Below are 26,529 nucleotides of genomic sequence, written 5' to 3'. Positions count from 1 at the left end.
AAATGTCAGCCTGGATCTGTGTCTCCCATCTGATACATGTCCTACTCCTCTTTTCTCTCTCAGCATATTAAGGACAAGCCCTGGATTTCCCCAGTGACATGTTTTCCATGATTGGTTTTAGCTTGTGATCCAGGAACTGTTCATGGCCATTTGTCTGATTTTGTCCAATCATGAAGGCTCGTTGTCTTTTTCATATCCCACATATTATCTCATGGTTTTCTCTCTCTTTCTCTGCAGCCACCAGTTCGACCAAGCTGGAAGACCTGAGCTATCTTGATGAACAACGTAATACTCCTCTGCGGACGTCCATTCGGTTGCCCTGGCATAACACAGGTGGGAGGGCACCACAGGACTCTAAAGGTATGCTTCATAACTGCCACTCTAACAGCATGGGCACTGTACACCAAGGCTGCATCCCAAATCGCACCTTATTCCCTATATAGTCTGGGGTGGCAGGTAGCCTAGTGGTTAGAGCGTCGGACTGGTAACCGAAAGTGTTGCAAGATTGAATCCCAGAGCTGACAAGGTAAAAATCTGTTGTTCTGCCCCTGAACAAGGCAGTTTAACCCACTGTTCCTCGGCCGTGATTGAAAATAAGAATTTGTTCTTAACTGACTTGCCAAGTAAAATAAATAGTTCACAACTTTTGACCAGGGCCCTTTGTAGTGCACGATATAGGGAATAGGGTACAGTAACTAGCTACTAAGAACATAGAGGGCCACTTGTAGTGCACACCAAACGTATAAAAGAAACATAAGGGAAAATGTAAACCTATTCTATAGAACACAGAAAAGCATATCCTGTGTTTCCTAATGGCTACAACAGAATGGTACACCCACAATATCCTTTCAACGACTAGGCCTGTCCTTAGAGCAGCTATTCAAACAGCAGCTATTCCTTTGGCACCGTGCACATTACTCTTTTATATTATCCTGGTATAAATCCCAGTCTTGGCTGACTGAAATACCACAGAGTTAATATTTGATCATGACATGAATAATGTAATATTACATCATTAAATGCTGGCAAAACTATTTAACCCTCTTTTAAAAACCCTTCTGTTTTCACTGCCGCTGTCAGTATAGAGTTGTTAGTATTATGTAAAATGTCCCCGTGGACAGAAAGTTGTGCAACAGTCCACATTTATGAACATTATGTGTTTGGCTTTCCAGACACTTTAAGCAGTCTAATGGAAAAAAAGAAAATAAATTGCAAACCTTTGCCATCCGCCTACATGATTGCCAATGGCTGTTTGAATGCAGTTGAGTAACTTCTCCAACTAAACCTCTATTCTCAGAGTACATCGCTCAGTAGACAGAGGGGACTGGCTGTGGTCAGGTACTGCGGTTAGTACTGATGTTTCTCTCTCATGCAGCCAAGGTGTGTGTGCGGGGCAGAGAAATAATCGGCGCTGAAGTTAGCTGCACTGTTGAAGATCACTCACAAATGGGCCAAGCCAATGGAGCTAGCTGTACATAGCTCAGACTGAGAGAGGAACAGAGAGAGAGAGAGATGGTAGAGAGAGATAGAGATGGCAATGATGAAGAGAGAGCCGGGGGGGAGAGCTGCAGAGGAAAAATAGCCCACTCTGTTTCTCTAGCTGTGTGGTGGACACTGACTGCAGCCCCTCCTCCCCCACAACAGCCCTGAGAAGAATGTTTGGCCTGCAGCAGGTGTTTATCGCCTGGCTGACATGCAGCACTTATCAGACTACGACTGCTGTAGACAGACAGTGTTTTGTGGTTCTGATTAACTGACATGTCAGAGCCAGGGATATTTATATTCCTCAAATGGTGCGAGAGTGAGACACAACAAAGACGGTTCAGATGAAATTCCAGGAGAAAAAATATATTGATTATCGTGGATGGTGCTAGGGCTCGGGCTCCACATTCTGAGCGTGAGTGTCAGTTTCGCAATCCACAGCAATGTTGAACATTGCTTCATATTGCATCATTTTGGCTGAAAGCTGGCTTTCAGAGGAAACAGATGAAAAGGTATGGTCAACAGCGCAGGTGTAAACAGTGTTTCATGTGGAGACGTTCCCTAATCAGTGCCAAAAACAGTTTCAAGGCTTGTCTTTACACCAGAAACATGTCTCTTTACTTTTTAGCCTTGCTGCTTTTCAGCACCTGTGTAAATGTACCATGCATTATATATGAACTATTTTCTTATGAACCCTCACTGAATAAATGTTTGTCTGTTTTATTTGGTTTCCTCCAGCCCGCTTTGCTCCCTACAAGCCGGTGGACATCATGCTCAAGCCGCTGCTGTTCGAGGTGCCCAGCATCACCACAGACTCAGTGTTCGTGGGCCGCGATTGGCTCTTCCAGCAGCTGGAGGACATGCTGAAGGGTGGCAGCGAGGCCGGAGAGAGCCGCGGCGCCGTGGTCATAGGCAATGTGGGCTTCGGCAAGACGGCTGTCATCTCCCGGCTGGTGGCGCTCAGCTGTCACGGCGGACGCATGCGGCAGATCGCCTCCAACAGCCCCAGCGCATCGCCCAAAAGTAACCCCTAGTTACATCCCGAATGGCACCCCTATATAGTGCACAAGTTTTGAATAGACCCCTATATGCCCTGGTCTAAGATAGTGCACTATATAGGGAATAGGGTGTGACCCTAACATGAGAATAAAGTGGTAGTGTTGGCAAGGACAACAGGATTTGAGGCACGTCATCCAGTCACAGTATACATCCCTCATGGCACCCTATAGGGCTCTGGTCAAAAGTAGTGCACTATATAGGGAATAGGGTGCCATGTGGGATGCGTCCACAGTCACACGCTGCCTTGACGGTTAGAACCGTTATTTTTTGGGTGGTCTATAAGGAGATTGGAATGTGGGCTGATATAATGTGCGGTTAAATCCATCAACATGTACAGTAGTGACAGAGGATCTTCCTCTATCAAATGTTCAGGAGCTCTTCTGACAGGAAGTAACTATCGTTGGTTTAGACTACTGTATGTTTCTGAACACAAGAAGGGCACAGCCTTTTTGTGTTGCACTGATGTCGTTTAAACGCTATCACGAGTTTTGACGTACTAACACTGAATGCTACTCTTAAGTCTTCTACACATTCTCACAAGGTTATTCTGTACGAATTAGAATATATAATCATTGTGAGGATCAGAAATGTATTGATTTGTCAAACAATGACAAGTTATTGGTCTGCGTCCCAAATAGCACTCAATTCCCTATTTACATAGTGCACTACTTTTTACGGGAGCCCTATGGCGCTGGTCATAAGTAGTGCAAATAGGTTGCCATTTGGGATGCGGCCATGGTTGCACTTGAACCAGCAGTAGAATCTTCACAGTGAGTCTTCCTGTTGATGGCCCCTGATTCCCTCTCTCTTCCTTCCAGGTGGTGGGGACACCCAGAGCACAGACCTCCCCCTCAGCCAGCCGCCCCAGCCCACCCCGCCCCCCAGCGCCACCAACACCCTGAGGAACAACAGCTGTCCCGGCACCCCAGAGATCCAGAGACGCAAGGAGGAGGCCGTCAAACGGCTGGCCACCAAGGTACTGGAAGTTCACCTGGCCAGATCACAGCTCATATCCCAACCCAACCTTTGGGAATGTTGTTGTGACTTTGTCAGTGTCCCAAATCACAGAGAGAACTCTGGTCAAAGGTAACACTATATAGAGAATAAGGTGCTATTTGTGACACTCCCTTTGAGATTAGAAGGGAACTTCTAGTTTTTTTTTAAGTTGGTCCTTTGTTGGCATGGAAATGTGTTTATTACACATGACGGCTTTTGAGCATTGTTTCATTTCACCGGTTAGGTTAAAGGAAGACATTTTGTTTCTGTGAAGTGTATCTTTGTTCTCAGAATAGCAAGAATTTGATGAGTGTCCAAGGTCCCAAGAGCTCCCATTCACTTTCACTAATGAAGTACTGCAGAGGCAAGTATTCCCTTCTCTCTCAGTCTACTTCCCCTGTCCTTCATTTCAATCCCTCCATCCACCACCTGAGGTCCATCCACCACCTCATCCTTTCATATCCAGGCTGGGTTTCCGTTAGACTTTGTTAGGGTTTTAACCAAAAACATAATGCTGCATGCGGCACTCAGTTGATTTATGTTTGTTTACATTCATTTCTTTTTATATGAAGCGAGTGAATAATAAAAATGTCCCTGGGGTCCTGGATGTTTATGAAAGACAATCACAGAGTCCCCGTTAAATAAATTCTCACATCACGGGCCAGTTTGATTTGCAGCGAGCCCCGGGCTTAGTTAAATAACCATTCCTCTTAACTCTCCCTCATCGAATGGACATCATATCCAACATGTAGTCGCTCAGGCCCAGCTGTCAGCTTGGCGGTTCCAAGACAATAGAGAGGGAGAGAGTGCGAAGCTCACTGTGTGTCCTTAACATGTTGTGGTTGCCTGGGACACTATTCTGTCGTTCACAGAGAGGCACATGATGTGTCGGGCCAGACTCCCCTAGGACTCGTCTCCGGCTACGTCCCAAATGGCATCCTATGTCAAAAATATGTCAAAAATAGTGCACTATAAAGGGAATAGGGTGCCATTTGGGACACAAAAAACCTCGGCGTTGCCAGGGCAACATGTTAGCAGTGTGGTCAAAAAGACGTCAGGTATGGTAAATTGCCCAAATCGGAAGGCTGTGGCTCACAGTTCACAACATGGAGACAGCAGCTTCCTACAATCTGAGTTGACTGTCAATGCAGAATGGCTTATTTATGGGTTTATTTTTTCCACCATAATGTATGTGTATTATGGCATGGCTATGCAACTTGTTGTTATTTGTGTGTAGTTCAATAAGTAGCCTATCCTTTACGGTTAAAATATGAACAGTGTTTTCAGTATCACCATCCATTTACACATGCCTAACAAAGTGGATCTGCTCAGGTATAAATTGCCTCTGAGGTACCCTGCTGAGTTTAAAGCGTGATTACAGCTTATATATTCACCACCTAATTGTTCCAATTCACAGAGTTCCCCCTCCCACAGATTTTTAAATATCTATCTGTAATTTCGCATATTATTTTATAGCCTCATATTTATTCCCTTCCGTCTATGAGAAGAAAGCTGCGCCACTATCCAGCTTGCAGCCTAGCATGCCATTTGCAAACATTACTGTGGGACTTCAGGAAATACTTAATGGGTGACTGCACTTCCTGATTTGGCCTTGTTTTTCATCAATGCTCATTAAGAAATGCTAGCGGCCATGACAGAAGGGAAGCGAGTTGTCTTGGTGGTGTGGTTTGATGTGGGTGTTTCTTGGGTGTGTCTTTGCCGTTCAATCGCAACAAATAAGGAAAGTAGCTAGCCAGTTTGAGTTGAAACATTATTGACCGCAAGCATGACTGAAACATTCCAAGGCATTTCATTCACCCTTGTCCCTAACGCTGTTACATCATATAAAGGGTTCTGAAGTCTTATGGAAAATAGCTTCAGAGGGGCATGCTTTCTTTCTCCATGTCATGACTGTGAAGTTATTTCAACAACACGTGTTTTACACATCCCTCGACATCATAATGACCTTCCACTTCTGCCCTGGATGGATTGGATCAGTGCTGCACTAACATGGGACAGTATTGCCGTGAGATGACAACAGCAAGTCATCGCCATCGAGAGTACATGTGCCTGGCAACCTTTACGAGCCACGCGCCACTGAAGCACATCTGAACGTATTTCAACTCCGTGAATCTCTCATGCCAGTTATGCACTAAACTGCTTTCAATGCTAACTCTCAAAGGGGTTCTCTACCTGTGGTGTAGTTACTGCCGCGCCACTCTTCAGTCATCACGGTTAAATAAAAAGGAGATGCCTCTCTTCAAAGTCACCCTGTTATCCAGGGCACTCACTTATGCGTCTGCAAAGTACTGTATTTGATAGGCTTTTGCAGTTGCAATAAGGCACCGGTATCACTTGATTCACTTATATGAGCACAATCACACTTGAAGGTTTTGTCCCTGAATTTGAAATGAATGACATTCAGTTACGACTCTGGAAACGTTCAGTTGTACTGCGGAGAATCACCTGGAAAGATGTGACAAACACCAGATGTTCATGTCTCTTTGATGAGGTAGAGGGGCCTGCATAAGGTGGAATATGGTCCACACCTGGGAGAAATTGTACCTCACTGTTCCTGAATCCTCCCTCTCAGAGTAGCTGTACAGTGAAACTGTTTCTGATTAGCAAGCTGTCTCTTCTCTTTCCTTCTGATCCATCCCCGACAATGGACATCGGCTTACATCTGTGTCTTTTCAGAACACAACACCGCTCGCCCAGTGTCTTAACAGCATTGTCTTTCTCACAGCCACACGCTATATGGATAGCGAGGCTAGGTTCTCTCTCCGATACAGCTCTCTATTGTTCCAAAATAGTTTGTCTTAGCCCCTCTTTTCACTTCATTGTGTGTTTTCACACATTCAACTCTTTATAAGAACCGATCTCAGTCCTCTTTAAAATGAACTCTGAACTTAATTAACATGTAAATAAGATTTGTAACAGAATAAAAAGCAGAAGAATAACTGCAGATGAAATCATTCTGTAATTACTGCTATAATTATCTCCACCTTTAAGAGGTTGAAGGGATTTTGTACCATATGGTGTGATTCTCACCAAATATGTTGTTGTCTTCACACACTACTCCAACCCCACAATTGAAAAAACAGCTGATGAAGCTCTCTTCGCCTATGAATCACATATTGCGAACAAATAATCTGAGCTAAAAACTAAAACACATATTTTGGAATTGATGTGCATTCTTGACAATCGCTAATCAATATCCAATCATCTTCTCTTTTTTGTGGCACCAATGAGAGGGTTTATGGCAGGGGAAACGATGTTGCAATAGTCTAATTGTGTGGTGCGGAAATAAGGCGAACCTGGGGAGCTTTGTGTTCACATTGGCATAAAAAAGGGAACCGAACTGTGGAATTCAAGTGAACCGAACTCAGACCACCTTTCGAGGTTCATTTTGGGGGCTGTCTTGGCAGCAGAGATGGTAGCAGTACTTTGGCAATGGTCGACGCTTCGGCCTCTTTATTATTATGCCCAGTGAAAAAATGACCCCCTGAGTTGGTGTTGGACAAAGCCATCCCTAGTAAGCTAGTCTGTCCAAACAGGAAAAAAATGCTATCAAGCAGACAATTCAATAATACATAATTGGAAATTAAGAAGGCAGTAGCCGTAATGGCAGCGGCCAGTCCAGCGCCTCAAGGTCCTCTTTCCCTCGTCCTGGGCTACAATCGTGTGCCAACTTCCTATGCCATTTGGAACTCAGTGACAGAGATCATCCTGGGTTTTAGTGCACTACTTTGCTACAGCTAAAGTGCTTATCCTTGATTTATAGTTTGGCTAGGGTTATATTTCTCCCATTGCAAATGAGACCATTTTCAGACGTCACAGTGGCATGATTTACTCGACGGTCAGGTCCAAGACATTTGCGTGGACATATTTAGAATCTATTTCTCATCTGATAGTGAATGTGCAGTTCTGAGACTGGTGTTCTGGGCAAACTGTTTCTCTGACCTCTCAGGGCCGTCTACGTCATTGTGCCTGGGGACAGGCTGCAGGGCTGCAGTTGCTTTCTGCAGTAGACCCATGCAGAGATAGTGTTGCTATGTGGTGGGCTAAGGTGCGGTAGTAACTAGCCAGTCACCTGTTCCTCCTGTCCTGCTGTACCTGTAAAGTGTGTCAGCTCCTCCAGGTTTGACTGTAATTAGGACACAGAGAAAGAGCCACAGATCCCCAGGGTCCCACCGCCCCTTGTCCAAATCAGATGTCCGTGTCCTTGAGCACAGCAGAACCTGTTCAGCACAAGGCACAGACAGCACATGGAGCTCCACCTAGGGCCCAATGTTTTGGGGAGGTTAGCGGAGGTTGTTGAGCTTTGCTTTAGCCTGTTGATCATCAGACCCTCTATCTGAGTAGGGGATGACACCTGGGTCCTATTAATTAGCTCACAGCGTCGCAAAACATTTTGCTTCCGAAAAAGAAAACAAACGTTTATTGTTGGACAATTCAAGTAGGCTTGCCCTGTTTCGGTCCGTTGTCTTCTGTTTTGTTCCTATTGAATATGCCCTGCTTAGGTGGGTTAGAGTGGGTTATGTGTGTCTGGTTTAGAGTCAGCCAATTAAATCCCTTACAAAAAAAGATTGCAGTTATACTGCACTTTAACTGCAGTTATACTGCATTGTAGTACAGTTAAACTGCAGTCTGACTGTAATCGTTTTTCGTAAGGGTTGAGTCTGAAGGACATGCCTTCAAGTCCCAGCTTTGGTTTCAGACTAACAAATAGCATTTTGGCTTCTGTATATTCACCTCCAAATTCGATTGTATAATGGCAGCAGTAGAATGAGGTCAGGGACAGCTTAGTCGCTATACCGAGCTGCTGTATCGCATCAAATGCCTTGTAGTCAACAAGCCTATTGGCTTTACAAGGACTTTGAGGTCACACAGCCAGATTTTTACAGACTTAAACCAAGAACAATATAAGCTACTCATAGTTGACACTATAGTATGGTTTTGTAAACAGCAAAGGTCTCTTACATTTTAAGCCACTAAAGTTGCTAAACAATTGTTCACTCTCTTTTCTCCCATCCAGGTGGTTGCGTATCACTACTGCCAGGCTGACAACACCTACACTTGCCTGGTGCCAGAGTTTGTGCACAGTATCGCCGCCCTGCTGTGCAGAGCACCCCAGCTCACCGCCTACAGAGAACTGCTGCTGAAGGAACCCCATCTACAGAGCATGCTCAGTCTGCGCTCCTGTGTCCAGGACCCGATGGCAGCCTTCCGCAGGGGCGTGCTGGAACCGCTGGCCAACCTCCGCAAGGGTACGATGCTAAGCTAGTTACACCTAGGTTCATTCATATCTGACTGTCTCACTGTCACTGGAGTTCATGGTCCAAAAGGGGCTCCCGGTGTTATATTCTAGGCGTTCAGTGGCTCTAGCAAGTGTATTCTAAATAACTGAACCACAAGTTTGCTTAGATTTCCAGTCTAGACTGTGTAGAGAGAGACAGACCGTTCCAAGGTGCCCTTCGGTCTCGTAAAAAAATCACAGACAGGCTACCTATGTTCACTCCAGAGCGTTTACTGTGTTTTTCACTTCTTCCACAAAGGAACTGAAATGGGTTAAGATCTGGCCTTACTGAGGGAGAAAAGTCTGGAGGGACATTGTTAATTGTTTAGCGTAGCCACTCTGTGTTTGCTCTGACATGGCATTGATTTTAATTGATGTTACGCTAAATGGTTAGTGGTACATTGTTATTGTCGTCATGACAGAAGAATACAGCGTCTCTAAGGAAGCCTGCGTCTCATGACTATTGTACACAACATGACCAAAAGTATGTGGACACCTGTTCGTCGAACAACTCATTCCAACATCATGGGCATTAATATGGAGTTGGACCTCCCCTTGCTGCTATAACAGCCTCCACTCTTCTGGGAAGGCTTTTCACTAGATGATGGAACGTTACTGCGGGGACTTGCTTCCATTCAGCCACAAGAGTATTAGTGCGGTTGGGCAATGATGTTGGGCGTTTGGGCCTGGCTCAGCGCTCACAGCCCCAGACCATTATTCCTCCTCCTCCAAACTTTACAGTTGGCACTATGCATCCAGGCAGGTAGCGCTCTCCTGGCTTCCGCCAAACCCCGAATTGTCCGTCGGACTGCCAGATGGCGAAGTGTGATTCATCACTCCAGAGAACACGTTTCCATTGCTCCAGAGTCCAATGGCGGAAAGCTATACACCACTCCAGCCGACGCTTGGTATTGTGCATGGTGATCTTAGGCATGTGTGTGGCTGCTCAGCCATGGAAACCCATTTCATGAAGCTTCCATTGAACAGTTATTGTGCTGACCTTGCTTCCAGTGGATTCAGCACTCGGCGGTCCCGTTCTGTGAGCTTGTGTGGCCTACCACTTCATGGCTGAGCCGTTGTTGCTCTTAGACGTTTCCACTTCACAATAACAGCACTTATAGTTGACCAGGGCAGCTCTAGCAGGGAAGAAATTCAACGAACTGACTTGTTGGAAAGGTGGAGTCCTATGACGGTGCCACGTTGAAAGTCACTGAGCTCTTCAATAAGGCCGTTCTACTGCCAATGTTTGTCTATGGAGATTGCATGGCTGTGTGCTCACTTTTATACACTTGTCAGCAACGGGTGTGGCTGAAATAGCCTGAATCCAGTCATTTGAAGGTGTGTCCACATACACTATATATACAAAAGTATCTCTCCAAGGCAGACAGACACACAACTATCTCAAGGTCATCATGGTTCGTTCCGCACACACACGACCCGCCAGTTTGCCCGTGCTCGTGCTCTACGTTGAATCAATATGTTATTGCAGGAGCCTAAACAACCAATATAGATAAACCCAGTGTTTGTATGATGGAGATGGAAAGGAATGGGAATCAATGTGCAGGGCACAGAGCAGAGGAGTGGGCAGACAAGGCATGCAGCAGCTCCCCTGTGATGTTAGGGTGGACCGTGATGGGCCCTCCCCTTCCATGCCGCCTCCCCGCATGACTCCCACCGTTCCTTATTGAAATGAATGGCCTGTTCAATTGGCCTGGTCGCTTGGGCTTGATAAGGGAGAAAAAACGTGTTGGTTTGTCCACTCCGTCAAAACGAGAAACCTGCATCGGCACTTTGCACAGCGATATTAGAAAGGACTTAGCCAGCCCTAGACTTGAGGCTTTACAAAAATAAAAACTTCTGGTTCTGATTACCAGGAATATATTTTACAGAATAAAGTTTTAGGGGGGGGGTTGATTGGTGCACATCTGATTTGACATTCCAACTGGGAGAGGAGTTGAGATCTCCACATTTTTCTGTGTTTCTGATCATCAATGTACAGTGGGGCAAAAAAGTATTTAGTCAGCCACCAATTGTGCATATTCTCCCACTTAAAAAGATGAGAGAGGCCTGTAATTGTAAAAAAAAAATCCAGAAAATCACATTGTATGATTTTTTATGAATTTATTTGCAAATTATGGTGGAAAATAAGTATTTGGTCACCTACAAACAAGCAAGATTTCTGGCTCTCACAGACCTGTAACTTCTTCTTTAAGAGGCTCCTCTGTCCTCCACTTGTTACCTGTATTAAGGCCACCGTTTTGATCTTGTTATCAGTATAAAAGACACCTGTCCACAACCTCAAACAGTCACACTCCAAACTCCACTATGGCCAAGACCAAAGAGCTGTCAAAGGACACCAGAAACAAAATTGTAGACCTGCACCAGGCTGGGAAGACTGAATCTGCAATAGGTACGCAGCTTGTTTGAAGAAATCAACTGTGGGAGCAATGATTAGGAAATGGAAGACATGCAAGACCACTGATAATCTCCCTCGATCTAGGGCTCCACGCAAGATCTCACCCCGTGGGGTCAAAATGATCACAAGAATGGTGAGCAAAAATCCCAGAACCACACGGGGGGACCTAGTGAATGACCTGCAGAGAGCTGGGACCAAAGTAACAAAGCCTACCATCAGTAACACACTATGCCGCCAGGGACTCAAATCCTGCAGTGCCAGACGTGTCCCCCTGCTTAAGCCAGTACATGTCCAGGCCCGTCTGAAGTTTGCTAGAGAACATTTGGATGATCCAGAAGAAGATTGGGAGAATGTCATATGGTCAGATGAAACCAAAATATAACTTTTTGGTAAAAACTCAACTCGTCTTGTTTGGAGGACAAAGAATGCTGATTTGCATCCAAAGAACACCATACCTACTGTGAAGCATGGGGGTGGAAACATCATGCTTTGGGGCTGTTTTTCTGCAAAGGGACCAGGACGACTGATCCGTGTAAAGTAAGGAATGAATGGGGCCATGTATCGTGAGATTTTGAGTGAAAACCTCCTTCCATCAGCAAGGGCATTGAAGATGAAACGTGGCTGGGTCTTTCAGCATGACAATGATCCCAAACACACCGCCCGGGCAACGAAGGAGTGGCTTCGTAAGAAGCAGCACTGCTCTAGAGGAGATCTGCATGGAGGAATGGGCCAAAATACCAGCAACAGTGTGTGAAAACCTTGTGAAGACTTTCAGAAAATGTTTGACCTCTGTCATTGCCAACAAAGGGTATATAACAAAGTATTGAGATAAACTTTTGTTATTGACCAAATACTTATTTTCCACCATAATTTGCAAATAAATTCATTAAAAATCCTACAATGTGATTTTCAGGATTTTTTTTCTCATTTTGTCTGTCATAGTTGAAGTGTACCTATGATGAAAATTACAGGCCTCTCTCGTCTTTTTAAGTGGGAGAACTTGCACAACTGGTGGCTGACTAAATACTTTTTTGCCCCACTGTAGATGCTGGATGTAAGGAGGAACTGCAGAAAAAGGTCTGTGTTCCAAATGGCCCCCTATTTCCTACACTCTTAGAAAAAAGGGTTCCAAAATAGTTTTTTGCCTGTCCCAGTAGGAGAACCTTTTTGGGTCTGTGTTCCAAATGGCATCTTATTCCCTACAAGCTTAGAAAAAAGGGTTCCAAAACGGTTCTTTGGCTGTCTCCATAGGATAACTATTTTTGGTTACATGTAGAACCTTCTGTGGAAAGGGTTCTACATTGAACCCAAAATGGTTCTACCCGGAACCAAAAAAGATCTAGCTGGAACCAAAAGGGGTTCTTCAAAGGGTTATCTTATGGGGACAGCCAATGAACCCTTTTCGTTTCTAGATAGCACCTTTTTTTCTAAGAGTGTACGTAAATGCACTTCTTCTGACCAGTACACCTATGAACCCTGTACAAATGTAATGCACTACTGTATATAAGGAGTAGGGTGCCATGTGGGAAGCGCTCAAGGACCCTGCCCTTCCAGCACTGTGAAAGTCTGGCTGAGATACTGCGGTGAAGTAGAACACTTCCTCGCTGCGGTCTCACCACACAGCAGTTTAGTGCACAGCACTGTTGATACGGCTGCTGACGCTCTCACTTTCATTCATCACTGCGCTAGCTGCTTTGTAGATGTGTTAGAATAGTAGAGAAAATCTTCTTAAAATGACGCAAGGCACAGCAGTATAGAGAGATGTCAGTAGTCTCATGTATCTCAGTACAAGGTTGTCTGTAGAGTATGGTGTCCAACTGATGTTTTACTATCATACTAATCATCATAATATATTCTGGCAGCAGCTTGTATGTCTGTCTGTATTTTATGAGCCAAAATAAAATTTAAATAAAAAAATAAGGGTTATATTAAACTCTTCTGCATGTCATGTTGGCTTGACCTGGAAGGTTTATCGACTAGACCGTTAAGGTTTGTGAATTTTAAATTTGTTTCTGTCCACCGTGACCCCTGTTGACCCCTCTCTGGGTGTTTTCAGAGAGGAAGATTCCCGAGGAAGACCACATCATCCTGATAGACGGGCTGAACGAGGCAGAGTTCCACAAGCCAGACTACGGAGACACCATTTCCTCCTTCATCACTAAGATCATCTCTAAATTCCCCTCCTGGCTCAAACTGCTGGTCACTGTCCGAGTCAACCTACTGGTGAGGAACACTCCAACTGTGCATGATGTAATACTGTACAAGTAGGGTTGCAAAATTCCAGTGACTTTCCCCAATTTCCCAGGAACCAAGAGGTAATAAGCAGGAAATCTGGAATCCTCCAACCAGGACTCCTGGAAAATCTGGGAATTTTTGGGAACGTTGACAGTTTTTTGCAACCCTACTCCCACTGTAGATGGCGTGTAGAAGTCATGTACAAATTACTTAATGAGAGGGATATTATGTATTCTGCCTAATTGTTAGCATCTAAATATTTCCATAGAGGTGTTTGTGTTGATCTCCTATGGTATAATTCATGAATTCCTTGAATCGACAGCACTCCATTGGAGCTTCACTGAATTCAAGTGCCATCTCAGCACAGCTTACAGCTTAGACAGAACTTCCGAATTCAAGTGAATAAGATGCTTCTACAACAATATTTGATACCTCTCTCACTGAGTGACACAAACACCGGCAGATCCTGACAAGTGCTTTAGGAAGGTTTTTTTCCTTGTCATACATTGTCCTCTACAAAGTGTCATTTCTGTCGAGTGCATTGACGACGGTACTGGAACGAGAGTAGGAGAAGTAGCGCTGTAACAGTGACCCGGGAAACAGCTGTATAACAAGGGAACACGTAGACGAGAGCCACAGACTGAAGTCTACCAATGGAGGAGAGGAGCTGAGCTGGGGCTACGTCTCAAATGGCGCCCTATTCCCTATATACTACCGGGGACCTACTTTTGAGATGCAGCCCTGGTGTGAACCATCAAAAGTAGTGCACTACATAGGGAATAGGGTGCCATTTGAGACGCAACCCTGGCGTTCACTTCTTTGCATTGGATGAGGCCCGGTTTTGACAGGTCTGATGGACTAAAGCTGGGCTGATTGCCTTGGCAGGCCATGTAGCCTGTAGTCTGAGCTTTGGGATAATGTGGCAGCTGACTGACAACCATATCTGTACCAACTCCAGTCATGAATGCTTTCTCAGCCACTATGGCTCTTTCTGGCCACGGGTCCCGCCACCTGTCAGTATGCATAGTTAGTTACACTGCACTGCAGCCAGAGGAGCATGGCAGGCAAAACTCATTTATCGATCTATGCTGTTCGGTTGTGTGTGTGTGCGTGTGTTTGTTTTTACTATCCTTGTTGGGACCAGAAGTCCTCAGAAGGATAGTAAAACAAGGAAAAGTGGGGACATTTTGCCGGCCCCCACAAGGAAAAAGGCAAATTTAGGCTTAGGGATTAGGTTTAAGGTTAGGGTTACAATTAGGGTTACGGTTAGAATTAGGGTTAGAGTTAGGTTTAGGGTTAGGGAAAATTAGATTTTGAATGGGAATCAATTGTTTGGTCCCCACAAGGATAGTACAAAAACGTGTGTGTGCGTTTTTTTTTCTTCATAACTTTCATGAATTGACATTTTTTGGCAAGGTTACATGGATGTGTGAAGTCGAGGTCGACCGATTATGATTTTTCAACACCGATACCGATTATTGGAGGACCAGAAAAGGCCGATACCGATTAATCGGACACTTTTTAAAATGTATTTGTAATAATGACAATTACAACAATACTGAATGAACACTTATTTTAACTTAATATAATACATCAATAAAATCAATTTAGCCTCAAATAAATAATGAAATATGTTCAATTTGGTTTAAATAATGCAAAAACAAAGTGTTGGAGAAGAAAGTAAAAGTGCAATATGTGCCATGTAAGAAAGCTAACGTTTAAGTTCCTTGCTCAGAACATGAGAACATATGAAAGCTGGTGGTTCCTTTTAACATGAGTCTTCAATATTCCCAGGTAAGAAGTTTTAGGTTGTAGTTATTATAGGAATTATAGGACTATTTCCCTCTATACATTTGTATTTCATTAACCTTTGACTATTGGATGTTCTTATAGGCACTTTAGTATTGCCAGTGTAACAGTATAGCTTCCGTCCCTCTCCTCGCTCCTCGAACCAGGAACACAACGACAACAGCCACCCTCGAAGCAGCATTACCCATGCAGAGCAACAACCACTCCAAGTCTCAGAGCGAGTGACATTTGAAACGCTATTAGCGCGCGCTAACTAGCTAGCCTAGTTAAATAAAGATTAAATAAAAGTGTCCAAAAATACAGATTTCCGATTGTTATGAAAACTTGAAATCGGCCCCAATTAAATCGGCCATTCCGATTAATCGGTCGACCTCTTGTGTGAAGGGGTAGGTGGGTAGGGCGTTATCCTAATTTTGAATTGAGTACATTTTCCCCTTTGTGTTGATTCATCCTCGCATGGTGTGGGGGATTCTGTGATGTGGAAAGTTTTTGGGGATGATACCCCATCTGTAAAGCCAGAAGGAGAGAGATCCATGTCGGCTGGCTGTGATTGACATGGTGAAACAGTTTAAATTAGGTACCGTGTTAGGAACCACTAGTGTTTGAAACCACTAGACCAGAGAGAGGATTCCTCATGTTTATGTTCGTTGGGCTTTCTGGGTTGAGTTGGGATTAGGCTATATTTATTTTTTATTTATTTTATTTCTTTTTACCTTTATTTAACCAGGTAGGCAAGTTGAGAACAAGTTCTCATTTACAATTGCGACCTGGCCAAGATAAAGCAAAGCAGTTTGACAGATACAACGACACAGAGTTACACACGAGTAAAACAAACATACAGTCAATAATACAGTATAAACAAGTCTATATACAATGTGAGCAAATGAGGTGAGAAGGGAGGTAAAGGCAAAAAAGGCCATGGTAGCAAGGTAAATACAATATAGCAAATAAAACACTGGAATGGTAGTTTTGCAATGGAAGAATGTGCAAAGTAGAAATAAAAATAATGGGGTGCAAAGGAGCAAAATAAATAAATAAATTAAATACAGTTGGGAAAGAGGTAGTTGTTTGGGCTAAATTATAGGTGGGCTATGTACAGGTGCAGTAATCTGTGAGCTGCTCTGACAGTTGGTGCTTAAAGCTAGTGAGGGAGATAAGTGTTTCCAGTTTCAGAGATTTTTGTAGTTCCAGTCATTGGCAGCAGAGAACTGGAAAGAGAGGCGGCCAAAGAAAGAATTGGTTTTGGGGGTGACTAGAGAGATATACCTGCTGGAGCGTGTGCTACAGGTGGGAGATGCTATGGTGACCAGCGAGCTGAGATAAGGGGGGACTTTACCTAGCAGGGTCTTGTAGATGACATGGAGCCAGTGGGTTTGGCGACGAGTATGAAGCGAGGGCCAGCCAACGAGAGCGTACAGGTCACAATGGTGGGTAGTATATGGGGCTTTGGTGACAAAACGGATTGCACCGTGATAGACTGCATCCAATTTGTTGAGTAGGGTATTGGAGGCTATTTTGTAAATGACATCGCCAAAGTCGAGGATTGGTAGGATGGTCAGTTTTACAAGGGTATGTTTGGCAGCATGAGTGAAGGATGCTTTGTTGCGAAATAGGAAGCCAATTCTAGATTTAACTTTGGATTGGAGATGTTTGATATGGGTCTGGAAGGAGAGTTTACAGTCTAACCAGACACCTAAGTATTTGTAGTTGTCCACGTATTCTAAGTCAGAGCCGTCCAGAGTAGTGATGTTGGACAGGCGGGTAGGTGCAGGTAGCGATCGGTTGAAGAGCAGGCATTTAGTTTTACTTGTATTTAAGAGCAATTGGAGGCCACGGAAGGAGAGTTGTATGGCATTGAAGCTTGCAGTGTCCAAAAAAGGGCCGGAAGTATACAGAATGGTGTCGTCTGCGTAGAGGTGGATCAGAGACTCACCAGCAGCAAGAGCGACCTCATTGATGTATACAGAGAAGAGAGTCAGTCCAAGAATTGAACCCTGTGGCACCCCCATAGAGACTGCCAGAGGTCCGGACAACAGACCCTCCGATTTGACACACTGAACTCTATCAGAGAAGTAGTTGGTGAACCAGGCGAGGCAATCATTTGAGAAACCAAGGCTGTTGAGTCTGCCGATGAGGATGTGGTGATTGACAGAGTCGAAAGCCTTGGCCAGATCAATGAATACGGCTGCACAGTAATGTTTCTTATCGATGGCGGTTAAGATATCGTTTAGGACCTTGAGTGTGGCTGAGGTGCACCCATGACCAGCTCTGAAACCAGATTGCATAGCAGAGAAGGTATGGTGAGATTCGAAATGGTCGGTAATCTGTTTGTTGACTTGGCTTTCGAAGACCTTAGAAAGGCATGGTAGGATAGATATAGGTCTGTAGCAGTTTGGGTCAAGAGTGTCCCCCCCTTTGAAGAGGGGGATGACCGCAGCTGCTTTCCAATCTTTGGGAATCTCAGACGACACGAAAGAGAGGTTGAACAGGCTAGTAATAGGGGTGGCAACAATTTCGGCAGATCATTTTAGAAAGAAAGGGTCCAGATTGTCTAGCCCGGCTGATTTGTAGGGGTCCAGATTTTGCAGCTCTTTCAGAACATCAGCTGAATGGATTTGGGAGAAGGAGAAATGGGGAAGGCTTGGGCGAGTTGCTGTTGGGGGTGCAGTGCTGTTGACAGGGGTAGGAGTATCCAGGTGGAAAGCATGACCAGCCGTAGAAAATTGCTTATTGAAATTCTCAATTATGGTGGATTTATCAGTGGTGACAGTGTTTCCTATCTTCAGTGCAGTGGGCAGTTGGGAGGAGGTGTTCTTATTCTCCATGGACTTTACAGTGCCCCAGAACTTTTTTGAGTTAGTGTTGCAGGAAGCAAATTTCTGCTTGAAAAAGCTAGCCTTGGCTTTTCTAACTGCCTGTGTATAATGGTTTCTAGCTTCCCTGAACAGCTGCATATCACGGGGGCTGTTCGATGCTAATGCAGAACGCCATAGGATGTTTTTGTGTTGGTTAAGGGCAGTCAGGTCTGGGGAGAACCAAGGGCTATATCTGTTCCTGGTTCTAAATTTCTTGAATGTCATGTCAAAATATATTGATCCATCATCCCAAAAAATGAAGTATAAAGGGTGATGGATTAGTCAACCAGAGGAAACTGTTCAAACATGCAAAATTCTGGTAACTTTCCCAGGTTTTCCAGAAATCCCGGATGGTAAGATTAAGGAAGTGGAAGGGAATGAGCAGGAAAATCCAGAATCCTTTCTGGAAAACCTGTACATTTTCTAGAAAACCTGGGTAGTTACTGTAATTTCGCAACCCCCTCTTGGATAAATCCATTCTCTCCGTATGCAGTAGGTAGGATCAGTGGAGACTAGAGCCAGGGTGAGTGTTACCTCATCCTCACACATCCAAAGTGTAAACAAGATCTCGGGGGAAGGTCGCTCACAATGGCTAACCCGACAGGCTGATAACTGAGGTGTTCTTAGGTGAGGTGTTAGCTCACAGACACCTTGTCCAGCCTGTGTATTATTCAGTGTGTTTTCGGTCTCTTTTTTTCCTCCTTTCTCTCGCTCTTCTCCCTCCGTTTCGGGTCTCACCCTCTCCCTCTCTCTCTCTCCCTCTCCCTCTCTCTCTGAGAAGGTGTTATCTCTGGGCTGCATTAACCAGAAAGGCAGGGAGATTGCAGCAGGATTAAGGTGGATTGATTTCTCTGACCCTGAGGAGTGTGATTGAAGTGTGGGCTGTGTCCACAGCGTGCCCGCTAAAAGTGTCCCCAATGGCCCCATCTCTTCGTCTCCAGCGCTCAGTCTCCCAGTTCACAAAGCCTTTGTTAGCAAACACAGCGGCGAGTGTCTGCCGATAGCTTAGTGCTCCAGCTAGCCCTCTGTGCTTACTGACCTTGCTCTGATAAGAAAAGCTGGAGGATCCACTCATGTTACAGAAGATTGTCCGTTTAGCTCTTAATTTTGCGCTCGTCTCTGTGGTCAGGAGAGATATGATTGTGGAATATGAATTTAGAATTCTGGGTATACGCTTAGGTGTAAAATTATATAGTTGATTTAGCATTTTTCTGTAAAAATGTATTGACTATAACCTATATATATTAGCATACATTTGCATAATAGAACTCTCCAACGGTAACTATTGAACCGTTCAAGCTATATACACCAAACCATCTTTCATGTGTTCAAGCTATCCTAACTTGTTATCTACCTACTTTTTCCAACTATAAACAGTCACCACCATTACTACTGCGGACACTACCACTACCACTACAAAGCATACATACAGTTGAAGTCGGAAGTTTACATACACTTAGGTTGGAGTCATTAAAACAAATTTTTCAACCACTCCACAAACTATAGTTTTGGCAAGTCAGTTAGGACATCTACTTTGTGCATGACACAAGTAATTATTTCAACAATTGTTTTACAGACAGATTATTTCACTTATAATTCACTGTATCACAATTCCAGTGGGTCATGGCTTTAGAAGCTTCTGATAGGCTAATTGACATCATTTGAGTCAATTGGAGGTGTGCCTGTGGATGTATTTCAAGGCCTACCTTCAAATTCAGTGCCTCTTTGCTTGACATTATAGGAAAATCAAAAGAAATCAGCCAAGGACTGAAAAATAAACCATCATACCACTCAGGAAGGAGACACGTTCTGTCTCCTAGAGATGAATGTACTTTTGTGCGAAAGTGCAAATCAATCCCAGAACAACAGCAAAGGACCTTGTGAAGATGCTGGAGGAAACAGATATAAAAAATATCTATATCCACAGTAAAACGAGTCCTTTATCAACATAACATAAAAGGCTGCTCAGCAAGAAAGAAGCCACTGCTCCAAAACCACCATAAAAAAGTCAGACTACAGTTTGCAACTGCACATGGGGACAAAGATCATACTTTTTGGAGAAATGTCCTCTGGTCTGATGAAACAAAAATATAACTGTTTGGCCATAATGACCATCATTATGTTTGGAGGAAAAAGGGGGAGGCTTGCAAGCCAAAGAACACTGTGAAGCACAGGGGTGGCAGCATCATGTTGTGGGGGTGCTTTGCTGCAGGACTGGTGTACTTCACAAAATAGATGGCATCATGAGGGTGGAAAATTATGCAGATATATTGAAGCAACATCTCAAGACATCAGTCAGGAAGTTAAAGCTTGGTTGCAAATGGGACAATGACCCCAAGCATACTTCCAAAGTTGTGGCAAAATGGCTTAAGGACAACAAAGTCAAGGTATTGGAGTGGCCATCACAAAGCCCTGACCTCAATCCAATAGAACATTTGTGGGCAGAACTGAAAAGGTGTGTGCGAGCAAGGAGGCCTACAAACCTGACTCCAGCTCTGTCAGGAGGAATGGGCCAAAATTCATGCAATTTATTGTGGGAAGCTTGTGGAAGGCTACCCAAAACGTTTGACCCAAGTTAAACAATTTAAAAGCAATGCTACCAAATACTAATTGAGTGTATGTAAACTTCCGACCCGCTGGGAATGTGATGAAAGAAATAAAAGCTGAAATAAATTATTCTCTCTACTATTATTCTGACATTTCACATTCTTAAAATAAAGTGGTGATTCTAACTGACCTAAAACAGGGAATTTTTGCTAGGATTAAATGTCAGTAATTGTGAAAAACTGAGTTTAAATGTATTTGGCAACGGTGTATGTAAACTTCTGACTTCAAATGTAATTTAAAACATGCTAGCAAACACAGCACATTTTCTTCAGGAAATGTACTTTTCAGTATTCACTGTTAGCCTAAAGAGTTAATCTATTAGAACAACAGCTAGCTATCAGTAGGCCTGCATACAAACCTATTCTGCGTAGTTCTTCAACAACCATAAAATACTTTTAAAGAGCTGTCATCACTAGATCCACCATCCCATTTCTCTTCCCAAATTGTAGCCTAAAATGTTCTAATCATTGCATCATTCAACTCAAATCAAACTTAATTTACACAGAACATTTTACAAAAGTCAATCGTGCATTTATTTATCTGAAACCCACAGCTTGAATGAGAGTTGCATTGCTTTCCGAAGTGTTGTTCACATGATCCTCCCTTTTCTTCCCATTTTATGTCAGAAGATCACTTTGTCTTTTTGTTTTCACACTCAACAACGGCAGTTTAGACATTTTTGTTAACCAACTGACTCACAATCCAAAGTAATATGGTTGATATAGTAGTCTATCACGGTAATCAGACCAATTATTTTACTACATTTAACTCTGATTTTATGTAACTGCTTTAAATAGTAAAATATTACTTTTTAAACTGCTACCACAACCACAAAAATGTTTAAAGAGTTAAAGCAAGTCCCACCAATTGTACTTCATGTACAATTACCATCTAGTTGTTTTACCCACTTTCTCATTTACATATAGACTGAATTGTCTGTATGTGTGATGGTACTGGAGAACAAATATTTATAATATAATTAACCAATAAGGTTATATGGCCAATATACCACGGCTAAGGGCTGTTCTTATGCACAACGCAACGTGGAGTGCCTGGACACAGCCCTTAGCCGTGGGATATCGGCCATGTATCACAAACCCCCGAGGTACCTTATTGCTATTATAAACTGGTTACCAACGTAATTACAGCAGTAAAAATAAATGTTTTGTCATACCCATGGTATACGGTCTGATATACCACGGCTTTCAGCCAATCAGCATTCAGGACTCGAACCACCCAGTTTATAATATAACATCATGCTATTAAAGTGCTGTATTAAATCTAATAACCATGTCATTGTGTCTTCCTAGGAAATCACCAGCCTCCTCCCCTTTTCCAAGATCTCCCTGGATGAATTCCCTGAGAACAAAGAGATCAACACGGACCTCAATGCCTACATCCAGTACCGCATCAATGGCAGCAAGGACATCATGAACAACATCTCCCTCAATGGCAAGGCTGACCCTATCATCGTGGGCAAGGTGAGCAGCCACCTGATTGCCCGCAGCCAGGGTTCCTACCTGTACCTCAAACTGACCCTGGATCTGTTCGAGAAGGGCCACCTAGTCATCAAGAGTGCCAGCTACAAGGTGGTGCCCGTGTCATTGGCCGAGCTCTACTTACTCCAATGCAATATGAAGTTCATGACCCAGTCGGCTTTCGAGCGCTCGCTGCCCATCCTAAACGTGGCGTTGGCATCATTACACCCCATGACAGACGAGCAGCTGTTCCATGCCATCAACGCGGGTGCTGTGCGCGGCGAGCTGCCCTGGGGCGACTTCCAGCAGCGCATGGAGACGCTGTCCTCTTTCCTCATCAAGCGACGGGACAAGACACGCATGTTTTGCCACCCGTCCTTCAGAGAGTGGCTGGTGTGGAGGGCGGACGGAGAGAGCACCGATTTCTTCTGTGACCCCAGGTGAGTTAAGCTAACTCAAATTTACCCTGGTTAGTTAGGCGAACTCAAGCTCAATCAGTGAGTTAGGCAAACTCAAACCTACCCGATGGAACCCACTCAAAACAATATTCTGTCAGGGGGCTAAAGTAGAGCTTTTACTCATCAATACATTCATAGTATTAGGGCTCTATGAAATGTGTTTTAACCGCTATCAGCTACACAGAGTGAAGACTAGACATACGCAACGCAACGCACCGTACACAACACACACAAATGGGCATTCCTGTGCTGTTTCAGAAAGTTGCAGGAAAATACAAATCACTGATGCATTTTGTTAATGTCTTATGATTAACTTTAGAAAATGTATGCCTTTTCTAATAAGTTCAATACATGATGTTGATTTCCTATTCAATACATTTTGTATATATTGTTGAATTCCGTTAAATGTGTCTGGATTCCGAGATTCCGTCCACTTTTTCCGCAGCGCAGATTTTATAGAGCCCTAGGAGATTTCTCTTTTCAGTAATTCAGTTATGTTAAACGGAAAATGCACCCTCTCTACCATGAGTGAAATGTGCGGTTGCCTAGGGATGGCTCACTGGCATTTCTACTAGCACTCAGAAGGACAAGACATAATTACGGTACCTTGTTTGGTTCTGAATATTCTGCTCTTCAGACGCTTTTTAAAATGTAAATAGCGAGGGAGACAACCTACCATTTTGTTCGAGGAGCAAACAAGCTCGAGCCAGTTTTGAAGGGTGGTTTGTGCACTAAAGAGGGAGAAAAGTTGTGCGTGACTCATCTCTGCCTGTGAGACGTCTGATGTCTGATGATGTCTGTTTCTTCACTTGAAGAGGAAATCGAACATTCAAGACAGCTTCAACGCTTTCCCTTTGAGTTATATCAATCCACTCCTTTTCACTCCATCAGATATGTTATCGCTCCCCAGTTTGTTTACCGCCATTGATTGAAACACAGGGGTAGGCTACTTGTGGAATCCTCAAGGGGGGTAGAGGACGGCGTTTTGCGGCAGAACAAATGATGGAATTTACAGCTCAACTCTGAAACAGAAGCTGACAAGTCATATTTCTTCCTGTTGCTGTTAAGCTGTGCTCTGCTGGGTGAGGAAACTAGCCAGGGGAAGGTAGTGGTCTGGTCAAAAATAGAGCACTAAAGGGGAAATAGGGTTCCATTTGGGACGCGGTCGATGTGGTTTGGCTGAAACACAGGGGTTGTCACCATACATCGTAGGTCACATTATCTGTCACAGTATCTTACTGGGGATCTAAATGATGGGTTGAAAGCCAGGAAATGTAAGGCTCCTTCAGTGCTGTGCGTGCAGGGAAATTTTGCTCAAGTTCACTGGGGCTGGATGTTTACTGACAAGGATGTTTCCATAAACACCATTCAGTGGAATAGCTATCTGTGGAATTTAGACACCTCTGGCAAGTGGTGAAACTGAGTTTGTTCTGAAACATGCTTTTCTTTTTACAGAGATACTCTGAAGTTGGCAAACTGTAGGCTTAGTAACAAATGAAAACTATACAGTAGCTAGCATTACTACTATAACAATAACACCGAAAACTTGTTATGCTGTCCCTAAAGCATCAACACAGTGTTATTGTTGACTTAAAGAAAAATCTTTGCCAGCAAACACATTATTTGGTATTAAAGATTGGGGGATAACAAATTTGGTTTATGCAAGAGGGAAGAAAGTAAAAACATTGTAAGGGAAGGGAGAAGAAAGAGGTTCTGGAATTTAAATATGTATGCATCCCATCTGAAATATTAACAAGAAATCTGCTGCATGTTCCACTTGATTTCACACTGAACAAAAATAGAAATGCAACAATTTCAAAGATTTTACTGCATTACAGTTCATATAAAGAAATCAGTCAATTCAAATCAATTAATTACGCCGTAATCTATGGATTTCACATGACTGGGTGGGGTGCAGCCATGGGTGGGCCTGGGAGGGTACCCAGCCAATCAGAATGAGTCCCCCCCCCCCCCCCCCCCTCCAGACGATCCCACAGGTGAAATTGGTGAGGTCCTAGGCTGGTGTGGTCTGCGGTTGTAAGGCCGGTTGGATGTACTGCCAAATTCTCTAAAACAACATTGGAGGCAGCTTATGGTAGAGAAATGAACAATCACTTCTGTGGCAACAGCTCTGGTGGACATTCATGCAGTCAGCATGCCAATTGCACCTTCCCTCAAAACTTGAGACATCTGTGGCATTGTGTTGTGTGACAAAACTGCACATTTTAGAGTGACCTTTTATTGTCCCCCCCAGCACAAGGTGCACCTGTGTAATGATCATGCTTTTTTTATCAGCTTCTTGATATGCCACACCTGTCAGGTGGATGGAAAAAACAATCGTTTTTTCAGGTAGAACCCTTTTTGGTTCCAGGTAGAATCCTCTGTGTAAAAGGTTCTACTTTGAACTCAAAATGGTTCTACCTGGAACCAAAAAGGGTTATCCTATGGGGACAGCTGAAGAACCCTTTTAGTTCCTAGATAGCACCTTTTTTTTATAAGAGTGTAATGCACACTAATCAGACTGGGCTATGTGTCCCAAATGGCAACCTATTTCCTATAAAGGCCCCATGGGCCATGATCAGAAGCAGTGCACTAGATCAGTGCACTTTCTCTCTGTCCTGACTCACCTCTGCTTACCTCCTCCAAACTGCAGTTACTGACCTACCTCTTTTACACCCTTTCTCCCCTTCCAACACAATCTGTCAAAACAAAAGCAAGTGAAGACCTGGCACAAGGACAGACACAGAGAGCTAGAAGAAAGCTTTTAGCCACACTAGCTAGCTGCCAGCTTGTTATTTTCCCATTTAAAAGAGAACGCTCACATTAATGGAAAAGGATCAAAGTGAAACGGCGGTCATGCGTGGCCTTTTAATGAAGTTCTCTGGTAATTAACACTTGCAAGCAGATCTACAGTGAGGAGAGGAAGGGGAGTGGATTCAACACAAGGGCTGCATTCTGTAGTCCACATCGCTTGTCCTGCTCGTGGCCCTAGCCAGGCAGGGACTAGACAGCGTTTAACAGCGTTTAATCAGACCGACAGAGAGAACGGCGTGGAGTAATTGATAGAATAATGTACCATGATGACAACAAACTCTCCAATCTCGCAAGACAATAGATTTTAAATCGCAATGATCTATCCCCGATTGCCTGGGCGAATTAAAAAAAAAATTTTTTTAAACGCTTGTGTTTGAATTAGAAACGCAGCTGTCACTCCCCAATCGGCCAAGCTCGAAAGTGGATGTATCGATGTATCTCTCACATTGATACAAACTAAGAACATCCTACCATGACATAACCACATGTTGACAACTAATGTTTTTCCAAAACCTTGCAAACTTTTAGTTTATAGTAAAGCAAATAGGTGATGGGAATTATTTTTGTGTTTCCTCCTATAGGAGTGGACACGCCCTCATGGCCTTCATGCTGTCACGACAAGAAGGGAAACTGAACCGGCAGCAGACCATGGAGCTGGGCCACCATATCCTTAAAGCACACATCTTCAAGGTACAAGAGACTAGCTACTTACAGTAGTTCTGGGCCAGTATTCTCAAAGTGTCCCAGAGTCGGTGGTGATCTAGGATCAGTTTAGCCTTTTCGATCACAATAAACCAGATTACATGGACGGAGGGGACCTGATCCTAGATCGGCAATCCTATTTTGAGACTCTTGATGCATACGGACCCAGAAGCTTACAATGTATATCCCACCTTTACTCGTGTTCAATTCCTTTTGTGAATTTTAGAGTACATACAGTGCCTTGCGAAAGTATTCGGCCCCCTTGAACTTTGCGACCTTTTGCCACATTTCAGGCTTCAAACATAAAGATATAAAACTG

General features: G+C 43.8%; 1 protein-coding gene across 6 annotated transcripts in view; it reads left to right on the top strand.

Annotated features, from left to right (window-relative positions):
• Positions 1-26,529, top strand: part of LOC110501509 (protein TANC1) — a 180,963-nt gene that overhangs the window by 130,002 nt on the left and 24,432 nt on the right. For all 6 annotated transcript variants that reach the window (XR_005038794.1, XM_036958878.1, XM_036958877.1 and 3 more), the window contains 7 exons: positions 238-360; positions 2,221-2,505; positions 3,360-3,517; positions 8,576-8,807; positions 13,309-13,475; positions 22,069-22,676; positions 26,090-26,198. Coding sequence is in view for 5 of the 6 variants with exons in the window: in XM_036958878.1 (XP_036814773.1) it covers positions 238-360; positions 2,221-2,505; positions 3,360-3,517; positions 8,576-8,807; positions 13,309-13,475; positions 22,069-22,676; positions 26,090-26,198 (1,682 nt within the window). In the remaining variant the exon portion in view is untranslated. The remainder of the gene's footprint in view (positions 1-237; positions 361-2,220; positions 2,506-3,359; positions 3,518-8,575; positions 8,808-13,308; positions 13,476-22,068; positions 22,677-26,089; positions 26,199-26,529) is intronic.

This window comes from Oncorhynchus mykiss, chromosome 22 (assembly GCF_013265735.2).
Source record: "Oncorhynchus mykiss isolate Arlee chromosome 22, USDA_OmykA_1.1, whole genome shotgun sequence".
Classification (NCBI taxonomy): Eukaryota; Metazoa; Chordata; class Actinopteri; order Salmoniformes; family Salmonidae; genus Oncorhynchus; species Oncorhynchus mykiss.
Note: the sequence above shows the minus strand (reverse complement) of the source record. Positions and strands in the feature narration are given on the sequence as shown.